The sequence below is a fragment of the Canis lupus genome, chromosome 10, assembly GCF_003254725.2.
Source record: "Canis lupus dingo isolate Sandy chromosome 10, ASM325472v2, whole genome shotgun sequence".
Lineage (NCBI taxonomy): Eukaryota > Metazoa > Chordata > Mammalia > Carnivora > Canidae > Canis > Canis lupus.
This window is the reverse complement of record NC_064252.1, coordinates 62,999,093-63,021,551: the sequence shown is the minus strand read 5'-3', so window position 1 is coordinate 63,021,551 and position 22,459 is coordinate 62,999,093. Positions and strand designations below refer to the sequence as shown.

Below are 22,459 nucleotides of genomic sequence, written 5' to 3'. Positions count from 1 at the left end.
TTTGTTTTATGGTATGTGCAGTTAAAAATAGTTTCCAAAATTCTGGGGGGATCCTGAAACTTTAAAGTTTTGCTAAGTTAAACAATAAGTTAAATTCATTAGGTATCTAAATTATTTCCAAATAAGATAAAACACTGAACGTTAATTACTCCCCTTTCTGACTATAAAAGCCTTCTATTTTACACAGATCCTTGGAGCTCCTTTCCACTTGGTTAAGAGAATGCTACTCAATTCATGAATCTTGCCAACTGGATCTTCAAATTTACTTAGCTGAATTTTTAAAACACTGATACAGAGGAACTAATGATATTTGTGTTTGTTGGTAAACGTGTTATGATGAAAGACTGTACTTATAAAGAAGACTATGTTTCTAAAATTATAAAGTGTATTAATAAACTTGCCAATTTAAAGAATGCTGGTATAATAGAGAATTCACAATTGCTTACTACTTCATTTTCACTAGAAATTCAAGTTTCTCAAAGTTAAGAATTCTAATACACGTGATTGAAACTACTAGAAATAATAAGGGAAACTCTGTATACAAGGAAAGTTGCATGTGTTTTGAGTAAGAAAAGTTATAGAGTATGGAGATGTTCTTGTGAAGGGAAAGAAAGTAAATTTGTCCTAAAGCAAATCTGGTTACAAAAAAGAAAAAGGGACACAAATCTGAATGTAGAAAAATGTCATAGAAAGTTTATGGAAAAGGACTCTTCAGAAACAATTTTACATATGGTAGAGACTGCCTAACATTGGGATAAATTTAATTAAGTAAATGAGTTTTAATATCAAAAGTAAACTAATGCAAAATTAAAATTTGGTCTATCTGTTCAAAGGACAGTCTTCTTAGACAATTGGTCTGCTCTTGATAATAAGAGATTATGAAGGGTTTTTCTTTGCTCTCAGTGTAATCTGCCTGGAAAACAGTATTTGTGTTTTATCAAAATAATGTCCTATGCTTCATGTTGTCTTTTTTTTTTTTTAAGATTTATTAGAGAGAGAGAAAGAGAGAGAGCACATGAACAGGGTGAGGGGCAGAGAGGGAAGCAGAGCAGGGGGCCACTGAGCAGGGAGCCCAATGTGGGGCTTGATCCAGGGACCCTGGGATCATGACCCTGAGGCCAAGACAGATGCTTAACCAACTGAGTCACCCAGGTGCCTGCTTCATGTTGTCTTAATCAGGCCTTTGATTACTAAAGAAAATTCAATCTTCTCAATACGAAAAGAGCTAAATTTTTCCTTTTTATGACCATTTAACTTTGTTCTCAAAGCTTTTGTCACTATTGGTTAAGTGGATAATTAGGTAATGTTTCACAGTGATCTCTGATCCTATTTGACCAAGTGTTTTATAAAGTCTTTTTGACATTTTGACAAACTATCCAAAATTTAAACCCAAAATGAAGTTGTTTTTTTTTGTTTTTTTTTGTTTTTTAAGATTTTATTTATTTATTCATGAGAAACACAGAGACGTAGGCAGAAGGAGAAGCAGGCTCCCTTCAGGGAGCCTGATGCCAGGCTCCATCCCAGGACCCTAGGACCACTACCAGAGACAAAGCAGATGCTCAACCACTGAGCCACCCAGGTGTCCCAATGAAACGGTTTTAACATCAAAATAACTTTAGAATTTTTCAGAGGGTTCCTGAAAAATCGCAAGATTTTTCTCTCCCTTGTAAAATATACTAAACTAGGCTTATCTGATATATTAAAGTACATGAGAAACATTGTCAAATAAATGGTGATAAATCTTTTCAGATTATATGGGTAAATATTAATTTAAGTGTTCTACAAATTATATAAAATTCCAAAAAATTCTGATAAGTCCTGGCATGTCATCAGTCTTAATCCCAGTTATTTATTTTTTATTTTTTTATTTTAAAAAATTTTTTTAAAGATTTTATTTATCCATTCATGAGAGACACAGAGAGAGAGAGAGAGGGGCAGAGACACCGGCAGAGGGAGAAGCAGGCTCCATGCAGGGAGCCCGACGTGGGACTCGATCCCAGGTCTCCAGGATCAGGCCCTGGGCTGAAGGTGGCGCTAAACCGCTGAGCCACCCGGGCTGCCCATTAATCTCAGTTATTATTTTAAAATGTTTTACGTCACAAGAAATAACCAAATTTCTTTGTCAATTTCATTGTACTGAATTCTAATTAGACCTTTAACTAGGCCATTTTATTTATTTATATATTTATTTTTAAAGATATTATTTATTTATTCATGAGAGACATTGGCAGAGGGAAAAGCAGGTTCCCCGCAAGGGAGCCTGATGTGGGACTTGATCCCAGGACCCCAGGATCATGACCTTAACTACTGAGCCACCCAGGTGCTTCACACAGGCCATTTTAAAGTCTTGTCATTTACAGAGTTATTCTTTTGCTCCAATGCTTTTACAAAAGTGTTCCTGCAAAATTGCTTCTATTGGATTTCTGATAACTTTACGATCATAAATCTGAACTTGATAAAAATTTACAGAAATAGTACAGAAACAAGAACTTGTTGAAGAACAAAATGAATTACATGGGACTGAATAAACTGAGGAAAATGAATTTTTATCAATTTCCATTTGTAATAGTACTGGTTCTTTCATTTTTAGTTTTCCATATAAAAGGAAGCATTTCCTCTTAATCTAACTATATCTTATAGCAACTTATTAAACTATACCTTTGCAAAGTAGAATTGAAACATTTATCTGTTTCTCCCTATTGTATCCCTCTAGAATTCGAAAACTCTTAATGAATATTCTTACTCCTATGGCAACAAGTTTATTTGCATAAGTTCAATAAGAATCTGTTCTGGACTTGAAGGGATGAGCACTGGGTGTTATTCTGTATGTTGGCAAAGCGAACACCAATAAAAAATAAATTTATTATTAAAAAAAAAAAAAGAATCTGTTCTGGGCAGCCCAGGTGGCTCAGCAGCTTAGTGCCGCCTTCAGCCCAGGGCCTAATCCTGGAGACCTGGGGATCGAGTCCCATGTCAGGCTCCCTGCATGGAGCCTGCTTCTCCCTCTGCCTCCCCCCAACCCCCATTAATAAATAAATAGAATCTTAAAAAAAAAAAAAAAAAAGAATCTGTTCTCCTTGTAAAGACACAACTGGAAACATTAGTTATATTACTAAGCTTTGACTGGAATGTCATATTTGAGAGATATACATAGATTCATATATGACCAGATGGCTTTAAGAAACTAAGGTTACTTTATGGAGTCAATAAAACCCCTTGGAAATATCAGCCTGATGCCTTGCTTACTGTGTTCCCAGCAGCCTTACTAGGTGAGTAAAAAAGGTTACTTCCTGGCAGGTGCAGGAACTCAGGATATTTTGGGGACCTCAAGTATAGGTAAAGTAACCTCAAGCTATTGCAGGCAAAGTCTAATGACAAGTATTTGGCAGCTAAAAGTTCAATCTGGAGATTCCTTATGAAAGGTTCCAGCAAAGTAGATTTAAAAGAACCTACACGATCAATTGCACTTATGCAGAAATAATCAGGCCAAGTTATTGAAACACGGCTTAGTTTGCAAACAAATTAGTCTTAATTTGGCTATCTTTGGTAGAAATGAGGGTGACTATTAAGAGAAAAAACTGTTTCAATGGCACATCGTTGTGGATATTAGATTCACATAAAGTGATAAAGTGGACTAAATCCTGAATTCTTTGTTTCTTCTAATGTCTCAAACCTCCAAAATAACTTACAATTTTTCTCCTGCCTTTTTGACTTGGAATCATTGAAAACTCAGTGTACTTGTACTTTTTTTCCCTGAAGCCCTATAAACTGAGTATGAATGCCCTGATAAACTTGGAGAAATCACTACAACGGCTCATGTATGCATAACACTTGTGCCAATTGCTGTGTGGCCACTCAGAATGATCATCAGGGACATTCAAACTGCAATCCAGCAAAATCTATCAGATTAACCACTGCCTGCCTTCACTCTACCTAAAGATAACCTAAGCTGGACATTTAAACATCTTTTAAATTGGCTGCTATCAGAACTCAGAAATTGGTTTATAATTTGTTCCAATCATTACCCATTGTTTTTCTTTTATTTCCTTAGAAATGCCCCTTGTTTAATACCTGATTACTTGGGAACCCCAGGTGGCGCAGCGGTTTAGTGCCTGCCTTTGGCCCAGGGAGCGATCCTGGAGACCTGGGATCAAATCCCACATCGGGCTCCCGGTGCCTGGAGCCTGCTTCTCCCTCTGCCTGTGTCTCTGCCTCTCTCTCTCTCTCTGTGTGACTATCATAAATAAATAAAAATTAAAAAAAAAAACCTGATTACTTGAACGACAGGCTTACCTTGGAAGTGTACCTGCATCACAGCCTGCCGAAATGAGTTTAACTGAACTGACCTATTCTCAGGACTAAAAGACCAACTCAGTTAAGATGAAACAATCTACCAAACTTAACTTGCGGATGTGAACTTCCTGGAGAAGTTTCAAAGGCAGTACTGTAGGGAAGGAAAATGTCTCTTTGGCATGTGGATTTAGGCTGACTATTTTTAAGAAACAGAAAGCTTAGGAAGAACCTTTGACCTTCCTCTAACTGCCTAAAACAATTTGGATAGAGGACCTCCTCCATAAGGGAAAAAACACAGCATAATATAAACTGTGGACCCATAATATAAACAGTGGACCCTGTGGTGGACAGGGAAAACTTGGTAAAATCTGTTAAAATTCTTGTGTCCCACTGTTTCTGTACAGCCTAGCAAACATTTGTTTACCAAAGATGTTTACTCTTTTTCATCTTCCTGTGAATTGTCTTCCTTCCCCTTAGTGTCCCAGATCCCTATCCCATTCTTCTTAGTTCAGAAAGAAAAATACAAGCCTCATATCTGACTACCTGTGGGCCTCATACCCCCATACATACATACATAATTAAATTTGATTTTTCTCCTGTTAATATCTCATGTCAAATTTAATTTTTAGTCTGGCCAAAAGAATCTTGAATAGTGGAGGAAAATTTTTCCTCCCCAGCAAGTCTCCTCAATTTCCCTTCCTTTTTAAGACTGTAGGCCCCAGGGGTTCTCTTCATAAAGAAAGTAAGCAACCTTGAAAGAACAACAGACCTCACCTCCCCAGTGAAGTCAGAACGGGTCCACAGCTCTGCTAGGGATGCTACAGAAACTGCTTCTGGCCTCAACTCCCCAAGGAGGGAGTAAGCTTTGGGATTTGTTCACTTGCACAGTTCCCATGTCTATTGGCAGTCGTAGGTTCTCTTACTCTGGCTATGTTTAGCTTTGTTTGTTTTCCATGGGAACACAACTGCATTCATCTCCTTTTTCTCAGCTCTTCATTTATAACAGCTCATCACCAAGAACCCGAGCCCCAGATGATAAGCCAGGTATGATCCAGGCTTGTAAACATCCATCAAGAAAAAAGAAAGACCCTTTCTATGAAGGGGTGTGACCCCACACATTTCTGGTGTTTCCTTTCCACCTCCAGATCCAGAGAGACATACTTCCTTTCCTTCACAATTCTGTATGGATGATTTATCCACTGACATATGCGGAGAGTTAAAGTCCCCTACTATCATTGCATTACTGTCAATTTCTCCCCTTTTGTCTGTTAATATTTGCTTTATATGTTTACGTGCTCTTACCTTGGGTGCAGAAATATTTACAAGAATTTTATCTTCTTGATGGATTGAGCCCTTTACATTATGTAATGCCCTTCTTTATCTTGTTATAATCTTTAAGTCTATTTGTCCGATAGAAGTATTGCTACCTCAGCTTTCATTTCCATTGGCATGGAATATCCTTTTTATCCCTTCACTTTTACCCTTTGTGTGTCTTTATTTTTTTTTTTTTTAAGGTTTTATTTATTTATTCATGAGAGACACAGAGACAGAGAGAGGCAGAGACACAGGCAGAGGGAGAAGCAGGCTCCATGCAGGGAGCCTGATGTGGGACTCAACCCCAGGACTCCAGGATCACGCCCTGGGCCAAAGGCAGGCACTAAACCGCTAAGCCATCCAGGGATCCCCCTTTGTGTGTCTTTAGATCTTAAGTGAGTCTCTTATAGGCAGCATATAGATGGATCTTGTATTTTTTCCATTCAGCCACCCTTTGTTTTTCAATTTAAGCATTTAGTCCATTTCCACTTAAAGTAATTATTGATAGGTATGTATTTATTGTCATTTTGTTAAGTTGTTTTCTTTTTTGTAGTTCCTCTCTGTTCCTTTCATCTTCTCTTGCACACTTCCCTTGTTATTTAATCACTTTATTTTGAATATTATGTTTGGATTCCTTTCTCTTTATTTTTTGTGTAGCTATTGTAGGTTTTTGCTTTTGACTACCATGAAGTTCACAAAAAAAATTTGTATATATCACAGTCTATTTTAAGTTGGTGGTCACCTAAATTCAAACCCATTGTAAAAGTACTACATTTTATCTCATTTTATGTTTTTGACATAATACTTTAAGACTTTTCATTTTGTGTATCCCTTAACTAATTATTAGATATAATTGGTTACATACTGTGGTGGTTAGTAGTAACAAACTGTTTTAGCTTTTGCTTATCTCAGATAAATATGGGTGTATCTTTTCTTCAATAGGAATGATAACCTTGCCAGATAGAGTATTCTTGGTTCTAAGTTTTTTTTCTTCTCAGTACTTTGAATATATTGTGCCATTCCCTTTGGTTGCAAAGTTTCTGCTAAAAAATCAGCTTCTACTCTTATGGACATTCCCTTATATGTAACTAATTGCTTTTTCCATTACTGTTTTTAAGGGAAGATTTCTTTTTACTTTTTAATTATGATGTATTTTGGTGTGGATCTCTTTGGGTTCATGTTGTTTGCAACTCTCTGTCTCTTGAACCTGGATGTGTTTGCTTTGCCAGGTCAGAAAGGTTTTCAACTATTATTTCTCCTCCAAGTAAGTTTTCTGCCTGCTTCTCTCTTCTGAGACCCTTATAATTCAAATGTTAGTATGCTTGATGTTATTCCAGAATTCCCTTAAACTTATCCTCATTTTTAAAAATTCTTGTTTCTTTTTATCATTCAGTTTGGGGGATTTCCATTACCCAGTCTTCCAGATCACTGATCGATTCTTCTATATCATCTAATCTCCTGCTTATTCCCTGTAGTGTATTTTTTGCTTCTACTCTTTCAGCTGTGATCAATGCCTTCTAAAATGATGCTTTGAAACTATAATTAATATTTTTGTGTGCATAGAAAGTATCTGTAAGGAAACACAAAATTGTTAAGAACAACTACTTCTAGGGATAGAGATTTTTTATTTTTATTTTTTTAAAGGTTTTTATTTTTGGGGCACCCCGGGTGGCTCAGTGGTTTAGCGCCTCCTTTGGCCCACGGCATGATCCTGGAGACCTGGGATCAAGTCCCATGTCGGGCTCCCTGCATGAAGCCTGCTTCTCCCTCTGCCTGTGTCTCTGCCTCCCTCTCTCTCTGTGTGTCTCTCATGAATAAGTAAAATATTTTTTTAAAAATAAAGATTTTTATTTTTAAGTAATCTCTACACCCAATGTAGGGCTCAAACTTACAACCCTGAGACCAAGAGTTGCATGCTCTACTGACTGAGCCAACCAGGCACCCCAGGAGAGTCTTATTAAAAAGTAGAAAGCAAGGGAGAATCATGTTTTGCTCCATACAATTTTGTACTCATTTAAAAATTAAATTATGAAAAAATAAATAAAAATAAAAATAAAAATTATAAGTAATTTTTTAATGAGTATGTCTTATGCATTTTGGTGGGGGGGGGGAAGAGCAGGGAAGGGGCAGAGGGAGAGGGAGAGAGAACGCTAAGCAGACTCCATGCCCAGCAAGGAACCTGACACAGGGCTTGATCTCACAACCCTGAGAGTCAGATACTTAACTGACTGAGCTACCCACGTGCCCCTAATGAGCCTGTTTACTTTTATAATTAAAATGTTAAAAACTTTTTTTTATCTCTGTTTTATGGACCATGATAGATTATGATGAGAAAACCTTAATAATGAGCAAGTAGCTGCTACAGAATTCACTACAGACATTGTTACAATGAAGAAATGGCCAAGAGTTATGTTATATTTAGCAAGCTTGGATCATGGTTATACAGGTAGGATAAAGATAGTCTGCTGCCTACCTAGGTACTGAGGACAGCCAAGGAGCCCATGTGCACATCAAGACTCATCTTGCACACTGCATCCAAAAATGAGTAGCATTGAGTGGACAGTAAGACCAAGGTCATCAGAAACATCATTAGGCTCTACAAAGAGCCTCAGCAGCCTCAGCACACGGACAAGTCTAACATGGATGCAGCTTGCAAATGACATAGGATCTTACACCCCCTATGTCATATCTGCATACAAAAGCCATCACTGTAGGAACTGTCATTATCTTAATGAGCAAGGACATACCTATTTTTTTCAAGCACATATTCTTCTGGGGGGTTTGACAGAATAGGGAAATGAAAGATACCACCCTGAGGCCTCTTCCTGACCATGGCCTTGTGTAAGTCCTCTGTCCATCTGTCCAGATATTTCCCCCCTTTTAAAGATGGCAAAATAGCTTCTACCAGAAGTTACCTAGTCATTTTGAGACCAGTGCCAAATCTTAGTCATGATTCTAAAAACAGTCATAATTTATGAATCATAAAATGCCAAATATATTTTTATTTATTTAATGTAAAAACAGTATAGTAACAGTATTAAGGATTTTAAGTATTTTCATTTTTCAGCCTAAATTTTTTTTAACTTAACAGTTTAATCTCTTATTGCACTTGTGCAATCCATATTTTCCCCCCTTTCCATTTCTCCCTGTCTGCCTCCTGTGAATAAACAAACCCTGAGATAGGGAACTAGCCAAGGGGTACCTGGCTGGTTCAGTCAGTAAAGCATGCAACTCTTGATCTCAGGTCATGAGTTCAAACCTCACATTGGGCATGGAGCCTACTTAAAAAAAAAAAAGAAAAAGAAAACTAGCCAAGAGTAGGTGCGTAAAAGAGAAATAAAAAGACTAATTACAGTCCTTAGTGAGTAAATGATATAAATACTCATATTTTGGTATGTGCTCACATATAGGTTTAGTATTTTATTCTGGCAATAAATGTACTGAACTTTTTTTTTTTTAAAGATTTAATTGGGTATCCCTGGGTGGCTCAGAGGTTTAGTGCCTGCCTTTGGCCCAGGGCGTGATCCTGGAGTCCCGGGATCGAGTCCCGCGTTGGGCTCCTGGCATGGAGCCTGCTTCTCCCTCCGCCTGTGTCTCTGCCTCTCTCTCTCTCTGTGTCTATCATAAATAAATAAATAAATAAATAAATAAATAAATAAATAAATAAATAAATATTTAAAAAAAAGATTTTAATTATTTATTCATGAGAGACACAAAAAGAGAGGCAGAGACATAGGCAGAGGGAGAAGCAGGCTCCATGCAGAGGGAGCCCAATGTGGGACTCAATCCTGGAACTCCAGGATCATGCCCTAAGCCAAAGGCAGACACCCAACCACTTAGGCAGCCAGGCATCCCTAAATGTACTAAACTTATAAGATATGCCAGTTGGCACCATTTATCTGACATGACAGCAAGCAGGCCTAGACAGGTTCCTGTATAACAAAGGTTACTTCAGTGTTACATTCAGTCATGATGCTATGACAACCATGGCCATCCCCAAATAAGGGAGAATTGAGAACTGACTACACTCAGATAAAAATTGCTATTTCTCAAATTTTGAGGTAAAAAAATGTATACCTTGCAGCTAGAGGTAAGTGCAAACTACTTATGTTCTATTTGAGTTTTCCCTTTTGCTAACTAAATCACCATCTAAAATACTGAAAAATTTGGCTGGAAACTTGTGACACCTAAAATTATAAGGTGGCTATTGTCCTATTAAGACCCATCCCTTCCAGTATCCTGTTCTTTTAGGAAAATATCCATTCATTTTTGAGCTGCCTCTAGAAGGCTTCCTTCTATATCCTTTTCCCTTTACTGGTCTAGATTATTTATTGTGTACTTCAGAAAACATTATTTTCTAACATCTGCTTAACATTTAATTTCCTCAAATTTCTATTTATATTCTGTTTTCCAAATTTTCACTAAGGTCTAAAAAAAGAATTTCAGTAACTAGTAGCTTGATACCATGTCAGCTATTTAAGATTTCAGATAACTCAGTGTCATCTTTTGCTTTCACTGCCTTCTTACACTTGGGAAAGACTACGTTAAAATGAAAATTTTAAGTGCCATAGTTCTTTTTGAATCATTACTTAAAAAGACAAAAAACAAACAAACACAAAAAACCCCCCAATAGTCTGATTAAAATGGGCAGAGAACTGAACAGATATTTTTCCAAAAAAGACATACAAATGGCCAAAAGATAAATGAGAAGATGCTCAGAATCATTGATCATCAGGAAATATAAATCAAAACCACAATGTGGGACACCTGGGTGGCTCAGTGGTTGAGCATCTGCCTTTGGCTCAGGGTGTGATCCTGGTCTTGGGATCGAGTCCCACATTGGGCTCTCTGCGAGGAGCCTGCTTCTCCATTTGCCTGTATCTCTGCCCCTCTCTGTGTATCTCTCATGAATAAATAAATAAAATCTTAAAAAAAAAACACACAATATCACTTCACACTGTCAGAATGGATAAAATAAAAAAGACAAGATATGGGATCCCTGGATGGCGCAGCGGTTTGGCGCCTGCCTTTGGCCCAGGGCGCGATCCTGGAGACCCGGGATCGAGTCCCACGTCGGGCTCCCGGTGCATGGAGCCTGCTTCTCCCTCTGCCTGTGTCTCTGCCTCTCTCTCTCTGTGACTATCATAAATAAATAAATACCTTTAAAAAAAAATTAAAAAAAAAAAGACAAGATATAACAGATGTTGCCAAGAATGTGGAGAAAAGGGAAACCTTGTGTACTTTTGGTGAGAATGTCAATTGGTGCAGCCACTATGGGAAAACAGTATGGAGATTCCTCAAAAAATTAAAAACAGAATTATTGTATGATCTAATAATTCCACTACTGGATATTAACCCAAAGAAAAAGAAAATATCAATTCAAAAAGATATATGCACCCCTTTGTTTACTGCAACATTATTTACAACAGCCAAGACATGGAAGAAACCCAAGTGTCCATTCATAAAGAAGACGTAGTACACACACACACACACACACACACACACACACACACACACAAACAGGAATATCATTCAACCATAAAAGAGAATGAAATTTTGACATTTGCAGGAACATGGACGGATCTAGTGATTATAAGGCTAAGTGAAATAAGTCAGACAGAAAGAAACAAATACCATATGATTTTACTCATTTGTGGAATTTAAGAAACCAATGAACAAGGAAAAAAGACATACTCTTGAAGATAGAGAACTGGTGTTGCCAGAGGGGACGTGGGTGGACAGGTGAGTGAAATAAATAAAGGGGATAAAAAAAATAACACTAGAGGAAGAGAGGTTAAGTAAAGGAAAGGGGAGGCTATAATGGTAAAATTTAAGCCTTTGCTGATAAGCCAATAGAAACCAGAGCTTCCAAGAAAATCCAAGCCTGAGATTAAGGCCAAATCTTGTGCTTCTATCAACATGAAACGACTGAAGGCTGAAGCTTCTTTCTCACTCTACTCTAAAAGCAACTTTTGGCTTGCCTGGACTGTTCCTAAACAGACTGAAGTTAAAGTGCTCATTGTTCAAGTAAGGACAATTTCTACAAGGCCTAATTCAGGATAAAGCCTATTTTAATTTTGCCCCACATTTCTTGAACTTAAAATAAAGGGATTTTAACCTAGGATTACGGAGGTAGGAAATCTAGTGGCACCTGCTGGGACCCTTATGCCAGTTTTCTCTTTCCCTGGTCTTTTCGCCATGCTTGCACTATTCCCAGGGAGAATTCTTGGTTTAAGTTAAGTGTCCCTCGTAAAAATTTACAAAAACAAGTTAGTCCCCCAAGATTAAAAACAAACAAACAGACAATATCCACTTAGGCAAGAAAAGGAGTGATTTATTTTCATACTTTCTTAGATGTAATACAAACTGATAGAATGTTTCTGGAGAACAATTTGGTAATGTTTATCAAAGTCTTAAAAACCATGTGTTTCATTTCCAGATAATTATTCAAGGAAACACAACTCTTCACCTAGTTCCATCCTTCTTTCCATTATCTCTGAAGGTTAGGCTGATAAGTCATTTCATGGTCTTTAGTGTGGTCTGTAGTCTCACAATAGACTATAATAAACATATATTCCTTTGGCAATCAGATACTTAAAAATCACCACTAAATACAACACAAACACACCCTGCCTAAAAACACTTGTATCCCAAAGTGTTTAATGTTAAATGTGGGACCACCTTCAGCAACTAGTTTCTTTTACTACTACTACTACTACTACTACTACTACTACTACTACTACTATTAAAAACTCAGTATACATTAACAGACTTTCCAAAGACCAAGGGTTTGGGGGTATAATAAAAAGCCCATGTCCACATTTGTGGCTATTAATTTTATAGGAGGACCTAAACAGAGCTTTAAACCACAACAATGATTTCCTCTTCCTGTGGGCCTATGGATTGTTCTTTTAGGCTTTCACAGATTTCACTGGATATGTGAGTCAATAATAATGTGGTAGCTACAGTTCTTCCTTCCAATGACATTTGCGATCCCATTATATGATGGGATACTCTTTTCCTCCATTTTATAGCAGAAGACATTATCTAAATTCTCCTGGATCACATGACAGTAGCCCTGGAAACAGAAAGCAAGTTTTAATAGTTCTTTAGCCAAACCTCATGCCTTCTCTGAATCTATTTACCATACTGTTTCAAGATGTTTTCTCAAGGGTCCACAGGGGCTACATTTAAGACCTTCTGGTCACTGTTTGCTAACTGCTGGGATGGTTTTAATCAGGGAGGAAGCCAGTATTTTCAGCTTGGGTGTTGGAAAAGTTCCTAAAATGTCTGCGAACTGATTTAAGAGGAAATTTTAACAGAAAAGAACTTATTCCTGCCCTAGAATAAACTCATTAAAACTGACATATGGTATAACCACTGACCAAGGGAGCTACATTTTTTAACACATTACATCTGAAAGGCACCTGGGGTTTCTAAATGTTATCAGTACCAAATGATAAAACCAGTTAAGGCCATAGCCTCAATATACTGGTTGACAGCTTCCTCCTTTTAGAGTATTCTTGGTGTTTGGTATAACTTCTCCATGAGGACCTAGCTTTTACACTAGCCTTCTTTCTTTCTTTTAATTTGTTTTTTTTTTCTTTCTTTTAATTTGTATTTATTTATTAAGTAATCTCTATGCCCTCAACCCCAAGATCAAGAGTCACATGTTATACCAACTGACCCAGCCAGGTACCCCTTTATTAGTTTTCTTCAAAAGGTTTTATTTGATGACCCAAGTAAAATTTTCTGATGTAAAAGACCTCACATCAGCTCAGTAGACATTTTTCCTTTCATACAACTCTGACTTGAAGTAAGTATAAAGGGAGTCAGTCCCTTTGTGACAAGGACCGTTTAGTTCTAGGTTCCAGAAAAGCCCAACTTTCTCAGTAGTTCAGATCAAACCAGACCCCTCATATTTAGTGAGAATGAATCCAAATGTCTGAATCAGTTCCAGGAGCATCACAGGTTTTACCAGGATCAGTAAACTTTTTGTAGGTTAGGCAGGCTTTCTAAGCCTCAGCTCAAGACACATGGCTTTTGGTCAGCCTTGTATTTGCATGAATAAAATGTTTTGTTCCCCCTTTTCTAATTCTTCCATGATTTATGGAATCCTACTCCAGGAACCGACCACCATAGTAAGGGTTCCTGAAGTTGACTCCACCTAGTCCTACTGAATTCAAGTGTCTAGGGATATGGCCCTTAAGCCTTTTTAAAATGCTTTTATAATGGGGAACCGGGCTGGCTTACTCAGTGAAGCAGGTGACTCTTGATCTCAAGGTGCTTTTATGAGCACTCTGCATGCTAAAGTTTTAGAACCTCTACAAGTAGTACAACTGTAAGAATGAATGAAAGAGAAAGACAAAAGAAATCTCAGCAAGTGAGACAAACAGATTTGAATTTGGGGATTTAATAAAATGGGTGAATAAGATTTAAAAAAAAAAATCGCAGGTCACTGGGGAGGGATCATGAACACCTTTGCTTCAACAACTCCATCTTCAGCTAGGCTGGCTGCATCAGTGTGCTGATACTTTCTTCTACCTCTGAGAGCTTCTTTAGGAGTTGACTGACCTTGACTTCATCAAATTCCAAACACAGAAATTCTGATTCCTGGAAAACATAAAAGGGTGTTTTTATAAGAGACCTTCAAGATAGCCAAGGTTCTGGACCTGGCCTGACCCAGTTCCGAAGATCCAGGGCCCCTTACCTAGCAAACCTGACTCAGGTCTCAATACCTAAATGATATATTAGCCAACAAAGCAAATCCACATATTTAGTTCCCTAACTAAAACTACTTCAATGAGGTGTTTCATAAACGGTAAAGAGGTACACAAATGTTGGGTGTTCTCATGATGAGGCACGTGAGAAGCTGTTTTTGTCTGTCACCACATTTGATCCCATAACAATTTTTAAAAAGATTTTATGTATTTATTCATGAGAGACACACAGAGAGGCAGAGACACAGGCAGAGGAAGAAGCAGGCTCTGTGAAGGGAGCCCGATGTGGGACTCGATCCTGGGACTCCAGTATCATGACTTGAGCCAAAGGCAGATGCTCCACTACTGAACCATCCAGGTGTCTCCCTATAACAATTTTTAAGCTAAGTACATAAGTATTGCTGTTATATAGATGATGACGCGGAGGTACAGACAGGTTAACCTATATAACAAAATCAGAAAAAGGCAGAGTCAGACTGTAAACTCCCAGTTCTGGCTGACTCCAAAGTCCCTACTGTCTCCGTAGCACTCCACATAGTATAGCAATGGAAGGAGGACTGGGTCTGTGTTAGCTGGTAATTGAGCTCCCTTGGATTTAGCAGTTACATTAGAAATTGTGACCGGTTGTGACCAAGTTGCTTGGGAAACATCAACCAGATGACTGAAAGATAACCAACCAGATCTTGAAATAGCCTTAAACATTTCTGAGGCCCTTCCACTTGCTATAAGGCAACTCTCCTAGATTTCCATCAAACACATTCTCTGCAAATACTGTTAGGATCAGTCAGTCAACCCTAGACCAGGGAGAAATAAAAGAAAAAGGCCTTTGAAGTGTAGTGACAGAAATTTCATGTACAATGAACAGATCCGTGGTCCACACTGTGTCAAGGGATGAGGGCAAATTGCATGTATCCAAGAGTGATTATTTTCAAGATTCTTAACAACAATCATGTATATTAAAGCAGTAAGAATTCTCAGAGATCATATAATTCAACTACCTTGTTTTTTAGATATGACACTGAGGCCCCAGGCACAGTAGATGACATGCCTATTGTCCCTCTGTTGATGGCAGAGCTACCACCAGATCAGTGCCCTTTTTTCTACTTTTTCCTCTCTAAATGCAAGGTATTTCCCTCCCTATTCCCAAAGTGGCAGGTAAGAGGAAGACCAACAAGCCAGCAAGTTACTCTGTCATTAGCTAGAAGAACTTTCAGGAGATTCAGGCAAAGTCCCTTTGCTGTTGCTAAGCTGCTGCGCTGAGTGTTTACTGCTGGCACTGAACGTACCCCAGGAGAAACAAGTGCAGAGGGAAAGTAAGGGCCTCTCAGATGAAAATCTTCCAAAGGGAGGAGAGGCTTTCCCTGACTACAGGGAACCTTTTCCTCAAATATGCATTTGGATAGGAAGGGGGTATACTATGTGAATGTAGAAACTTGCCAAGTTTTTTTTTTTCTTTTTTTTTTTAAAGGAAGAAAGAAACTGCCAGGTTTTCATGTAGTTGAAAGCAAAAACCAATTTAAAGAAAAGAAAGATGCTCCTTTTGTTGAGGAGCAGCAGGAGGGATCACTTCCTTTTAGAAAGAAGAGCAAATTTATGGCAAATTAGATAATTCAGTTAGCTAAATTAAGGTCTCAGATTTGAAAGCCTTTTATTCTTCATTCCGTTTTACTGAGATCTTTAGCCTAACTTTAAAACATTTTTTGAATATTTGGCCTTTGAAACAATGGTCTAGAGAAAGCAGTAATTACCAGTCTAACACATATATTTGGGAAACTGGCAGAAGATGATGTAACCCATGTTCTACCTCAGTGAAAGTCAGTAATAGTAATAAATCACCTGGTTTTCCATTTTATTTGGGAAAGGCTATCAAGGACTTTGATCACAGAGATAGGAATTCCTGAGCAGAGTTTATTAATAAAAGCTGGGATCTTTTCTGACTGGGGGGCCATTACTTTGTTATAGATTTTAGTATTCAAATTATCTTTGCTTGGGATCCCTGGGTGGCTCAGCGGTTTAGCACTTACCTTTGGCCCAGGGCGTGATCCTGGAGTCCTGGGATCAAGTCCCACATCGGGCTCCTGGCATGGAGCCTGCTTCTCCCTCTGCCTGTGTCTCTGCCTCTCTCTCTCTCTCTCTCTCTGTGTGTGTCTATCATGAATAAATAAATCTTTTAAAAAATTATCTTTGCTCAGACCTCTAAGTATCAGTGAAGCTGTTTATTTACTTATTTTTAAATATTTATTTATTTGAGACAGAGAGAAAGAGAGTGCAGGGGAGGAGGGGCGGAGGGAGAGAGTCTTAAGCAGACTCTGTGTGGGGAGTGTGGGGCTGGACGTGGGGCTCAATCTCGACCCTGAGTTCAGGACCTGAGCTGAAAACTAAGAGTTGAATGCTTATTAACCAACTGCGCCACTCAGGTTACCCCTGAAGCTATTTATTTTTAAGGGAAATCAACTACTAGAGAGACTAGCAGGCTAGAAAAACAAGAGTCCAAAGATAAATTTTTTTAAAAGATTTTATTTATTTATTCGTGAGACACAGGCAGAGGGAGAAGCAGGCTCCATGCAGGGAGCCCGACGTGGGACTCAATCCTAGGACTCCAGGATCATGCCCTGGGCCGAAGGCAGACACTTAACCGCTGAGCCACCCAGGCAGGCGTCCCCAAAGTTAAATTTTCTATCTATTCCCAACCTTTACCCCTCCCCCCTGGAAACAATGCATATTAACATGGTTCGAAAGACAGAGGCATGTGGGTGGCTCAGTTGGTTAAGCATCTGCCTTTCAGCTCAAGTCATGATCCCAGGACCTTTAAGTAGGCTCCACACTCAATGTGGGGCTCCAACTCACAACCTGGAGATTAAGAGTCACATGCTCTACTGACTGTGCCTGGCTATTTTATGTTGAATTTATTCTAAAAGGTTCCACTTAAGTATTTAATAAGTCATCAAGCCCCACATCAGTCTCCCTCCTCAGCAGGGAGTCTGCTTTTCCCTCTCCTTCCTTCCCCCTCCTCCTGCTGTCTCTCTCACTCACTCTCTCAAATAAAATCTCTCAAAAAAAAAAAATCAATAAAATATTGGGGAAAAAAAAGTGTTAGAAAGACACATGTAACCATTTATGACCCTTGAAGAAACAGTTTATTTGAAACTATTTTATTTGAAACTATCTAGGTGAAGCTAGGTTTAGCTTTACCTAGATATGCTATCAAAATATTTTTATCAGGTATTCAAGAGTCTTTAAACTGGGGCTTTACACATGAGGCTTTGTTCAAATTTGGCTGGGGTACACTACAGAAAATACATCTAATGCACTTAATGCTTATCAAGCCAGAGGCAAAGTATAAGAACAATTTGAAACATCTGATTTTTAAAAAGGTTTTATTTATTTAATTTTTAAAATATTTTATCTATTTATGAGAGAGAGAGAGAGAAAGAGGCAGAGAGAGAGAGGCAGAGACACGGGCAGAGGCAGAAGCAGGCTCCATGCAGGGAGCCCAATGTGGGACTCTATCCCAGGTCTCTGGGAACACACCCTGAGCCACCCAGGCGCCCAAAGGTTTTATTTTTAAGTAATTTATACATCCCACAGGGGGCTTGAACTCATGACCCCCAGATCCAGAGTCTCAAGCTCTTCCAACTGAGCCAGCCAGGCACATTTGATTTTTTTTTTTCCCCAAAGTCATCCACTCGGGTCTGGGCCTAACTGGTCATAATAACAAGAAATAGTAAGATTAAATTCCTGGATTTAAGTATCTGAGACAAGAGTTAGAACTTGCTGCTTTTTAGTAGAGTGTAGATAAAGCATATGGTAGAATCAGACATTGGCTAGCAGATGAATAAGCAAGCACATCATTATTAAGAATATGTAGTCTGTGATCACTTGGGAGTATAGCAGTGTATTAAACTCAGGGTTTATTTATTTATTATTTATTTATTTATTTATCTTTTTAAAAAAGATGTTATTCATTTAGTCATGAGTGACGCAGAGACACAGGCAGGGGGAGAAGGAGGCCCCATGCAGGGAGCCCAACATGGGACTTGATCCTGGGACCCCAGGATCACTCCCTGAGCTAAAGGCAGATGCTCAACCGCTGAGCCACCCAGGCATCCCTAAACTCAGGATTTAAAAAACTATCCCAAATAACAGAACAAAGCAAAGGCAAAATACTCCAATACTCTCTCCAACTGCAAAAGCTAATCCTAAGAGGTCTAAGAGGCCTCCAACTCCAAACCAACAGAAAAACCCAAGCTACCTGTAATGACTTCAGAGAAAGATATCTCACAGGTTCCTAAGAAACTCTTTTCCTAGGTAACCACTCTAATATTGTTCAGGAAACTCTTACTTGCCAACCTAGAACTTTAGTGCTTTAGCTTAAACTCATTTCCTTGCAAGGTCAGAGAACATAACTAATTATTAGTTTATATAGTAATTGAAGGCTGCCTTTAAGCAAGTGTTTGGTTTTCTCTATCCATATACTAAAACTTCTTTGTTTATAATGTCTATTTAGATGATTTTGCTATCTAGGCCCATAAGCATACCAAGAATTCTTTGGCAAAACAACACCACACTCACAAAATGCTAAAATAAAAAATAAAAAGAGCAATGACTTATTAAGTACTTACGTGGAACCATTTAGAATAAATTCAGCATAAAACAAAATAGCAGGGTGCCTGGTTGGAACAGTCAGTAGACCATGTGACTCTTAATCTCGGGGTTGTGAGTTTTAAGCCCCACATGGACTGTGGAGCCCACTTAAAATAAATAAATATTAAGAAAAAAACTGGGATCCCTGGGTGGCGCAGTGGTTTGGCACCTGCCTTTGGCCCAGGGCACGATCCTGGAGACCTGGGATCGAATCCCACGTCGGGCTCCCGGTGCATGGAGCCTGCTTCTCCCTCTGCCTGTGTCTCTGCCTCTCTCTCTCTCTCTCTCTCTCTCTCTCTGCGTGTGACTATCATAAATAAATAAAAATTAAAAAAAAAATTTAAAAAAAGAAAAAAACTTTAAAAATAATAAAAATAAAAAAAGAAGTCTATAATCTATTTTTTTAATAATCTATTTTCTATTTTACTATTATTTCCCATGCAAAACTGTCACAAAGCTTTATTCCCCAAAGAACTGGTCGTATTTAGCATTATAACATGACTTTCACAAGTTCTACATGTTGCAGTTTCTTTAAAAAAGTGCTAAAGTTAGGGGATAGAGGGTGAGAGTGGGAAAAGGTGACTGAGGATCTGCTAACCAAACTGATTCAGGAAACCATATACAGCTGGCCAGATATTATATGGCTTACTCCCTCAATTTTTCTTTTGGTTACATTTCTTAACACAAGGGGAATCTTGGCTAAGCATAAACTTCAGCCACGAAGACTATCCATTTAGGCTGTCCTTTCATAAACTGAAATTAACTTGATCTGCAGCTCTGTCACTCCGTGTCTTCCATGCTTAACAACATGCAGCAAGGTCAAAACTGGTAATGGCTTCTTGAAGAGCAATTATATAATAAGATACCCATACTTTGAGTGTTTTTTTCAGAATTATATTGATACTTCTTCCAATTCTTTTAGGACACCTTGACAGATCTTTTTTGTAGCAAAGGGTCTTCCATATTCCTTCTTAAAGAACCATTTGTCCAAAATTAAAATTTTATAGTTCCCTGAAAACTATGACTATTCTCCACTTGTCCTTTCTTATTCATTTGCCACCCTTCTCTGCTTTGTTTCATGTCCTATGGTGCTGTTCTCTAAGACTGTGTCACTCCTTTATTCTTATGGAATAAGAATATGCTGGGTTCTAGCAAGAGGAAAAAGGTCAGGTATTTACTCTCCAAACCCCAATTCCCTCTCCTCTGGTATTTCCAATATTTTCTATGTGTGGGTATTGTTTCTTCATTTCTACTTTACATTCTGGCTTCAATCACTGTTTTCAGTATAAATATAAAGATGAGTCTCTACAGACTGCCAAAGTATGTATCATCAAACACAATCTCCAAAGATTAGCAGAGTAAGGATTTTCATCATGCCTAAACTGACAGGAAGACTGCCCTCCAAGTGGTTATTATCTAAAACCAATATCTAATTTTTTTCTATCGTTGTACTGAATCTTGTAGAGCAGCACTTTGATATTAAAGAACAACAACAGCAACAAGAGCCAGCAACAACAATCATGGAAGCTCAGATTCCACTAAGAATTTGCATCAAGGATCTGGATTTCAGAAATGTGGGCTCATCTCTACAATCTGCTCTTATACCCTATATCTGAAATAATAGCTTATGTTGCAGTTTAAAACAATACTTCAGAAAAGAAAACTTGTGATTTATAATCTCTTTTAAAAACTTAACAATCTTTTATTTTAAAAAAATTTAAAAATTTTTTATTGTTTATCTTAGCAATAGAGACGGGGGAGGGAGGGCACAAATGTGGTGGGAGGAGCAGAGGGAGAGGGCCAAAGCGGACACTGTGCTGAGCACAGAGGCCAACACAAGGCTTGATCCCAGGACCCTGAGATCACGGCCTGAGGTGAAATCAGGAGTCAAACAATTAACTGAGCCTCTCAGGTGCCCCTATGATCTTTTTTTTTAAAACAAAAACTGTTAGGAATACATATTACAAACAATGGTCCTACTTAGGCCATTTTTATCCTGAGGAAATCCTCATTTCAAACACAATAGCTGACAGTTCTACAGCTACTGTGTAAAGGGTGTGCTAATGCAATTTTCAAAAAGGAAAAAAAAAATCATAAAGCGAATCATCCTACTGAGGAAGAAAAAAGATGAAAATTAGACTCTCTGGGAGGCTAAGACTGCAATTTAATAACAGAGTAACTAAATTAAATGATTGATCCCAAAACTCAATAGGTGTTCGTAATATGCTAAGAGCTATGTGGAACTAAGACAGGGTCTTCAAGAACTAAAAGAATTCACTTTAATAAACGAAGTACAGCAGTGCCTCAGCACATCCCAGGTGCTTTCAGAGCCAGAGCAGCTTCTAGAGGAAGTGCTTCTCCATATTCCCACAATCTCCTAGAAGAAGACAGAGTATTACCAGAGTATTATAAAAGCTTAACTGGGCAGACCGGGTGGCTCAGCAGTTAAGCGCCGCCTTCGGCCCAGGGTGTGATCCCAGAGACCTGGGATCAAGTCCCATGCTGGGCTCCCTGCATGGAGCCTGCTTCTCCCTCTGCCTGTGTCTCTGTCTCTCTCTCTCTCATTCTCTCTGTGTCTCTCATGAATAAATAAATAAAATCTTAAAAAAAAAAAAAAGCATTAACCACCACTGGACAAGAATTACTGAGTTTTCTGGAATTGCCATTCAGGCATTTCAAAGGACTTTTGTGAGGACAACCTGACAATTCTCACTGACTCTTATATTAAGAAAACATGAACTTTTCATTAGCTAACTAGCAACTCAAGGGAGAAAAGAGACATTGAGTATATATGAAGTTGCAGATTTACCACAGACTGAAGTTACTAGTAAACAAATCTAGGGCACCTAACTTCAACTTTCTATATACAGGCTTTATGTAGAGTGACAATATTTAAAAATATAATAATTTCAGGGGTGCCTGCGTGGCACAGTTGGCTATGTGTCTGACTCCACAGAGAGTCTGCTTCAGACTCTCTCTCTTTGCCCCACTCTGCTGTGCTCCTTCTCTCTAAAATAAATAAATAAATCTTTAAAAATATATATAATAATTTCAGATCTTAATCATTCAGAGACCTATTATCTGGGTCTCTGCTGTTTCACTTCTTCCTCCTTGTTTTGGTCCATCTTTTAACAATTTCCACAAAATGGAAAAATGAAGTGAAATTTAAACTGGTTAATAAGCTGTCTAAAACATAGCAGCTCCATAAAAACTTTTATAGACAAGGAGATTAGAGCTATTGGGAGGAACTTTAATTGTACCTTCATATGACAACTTTTGAATATCATAGCCATATGGTACAATTTAAGCCAGAAAGATGTTTTATCCCAATTTATGTATTTATTTTTAAGTTGACATATGGTTGACATACAGTATATAAATTTCAGATGTGTAACATTGTAATTCGACATTTATATACATTATGAAATGCTCACCATCAAACACCATACAATGTTATTATAACATTATTGACTATATTCCCTATACTG

General features: G+C 38.1%; 2 protein-coding genes across 2 annotated transcripts in view; both read right to left on the bottom strand.

The window, feature by feature from the left end:
• B3GNT2 (UDP-GlcNAc:betaGal beta-1,3-N-acetylglucosaminyltransferase 2) overlaps positions 1-22,459 on the bottom strand; it is a 180,109-nt gene that overhangs the window by 74,517 nt on the left and 83,133 nt on the right. The window lies entirely within an intron of this gene.
• The window catches only part of COMMD1 (copper metabolism domain containing 1), a 174,156-nt gene continuing 163,612 nt past the window's right edge, over positions 11,916-22,459 (bottom strand). The window contains exon 3 of the mRNA XM_025468873.3: positions 11,916-14,220. Within this exon, the coding sequence (XP_025324658.1) occupies positions 14,113-14,220 (108 nt within the window). The 3' untranslated portion in view covers positions 11,916-14,112. The remainder of the gene's footprint in view (positions 14,221-22,459) is intronic.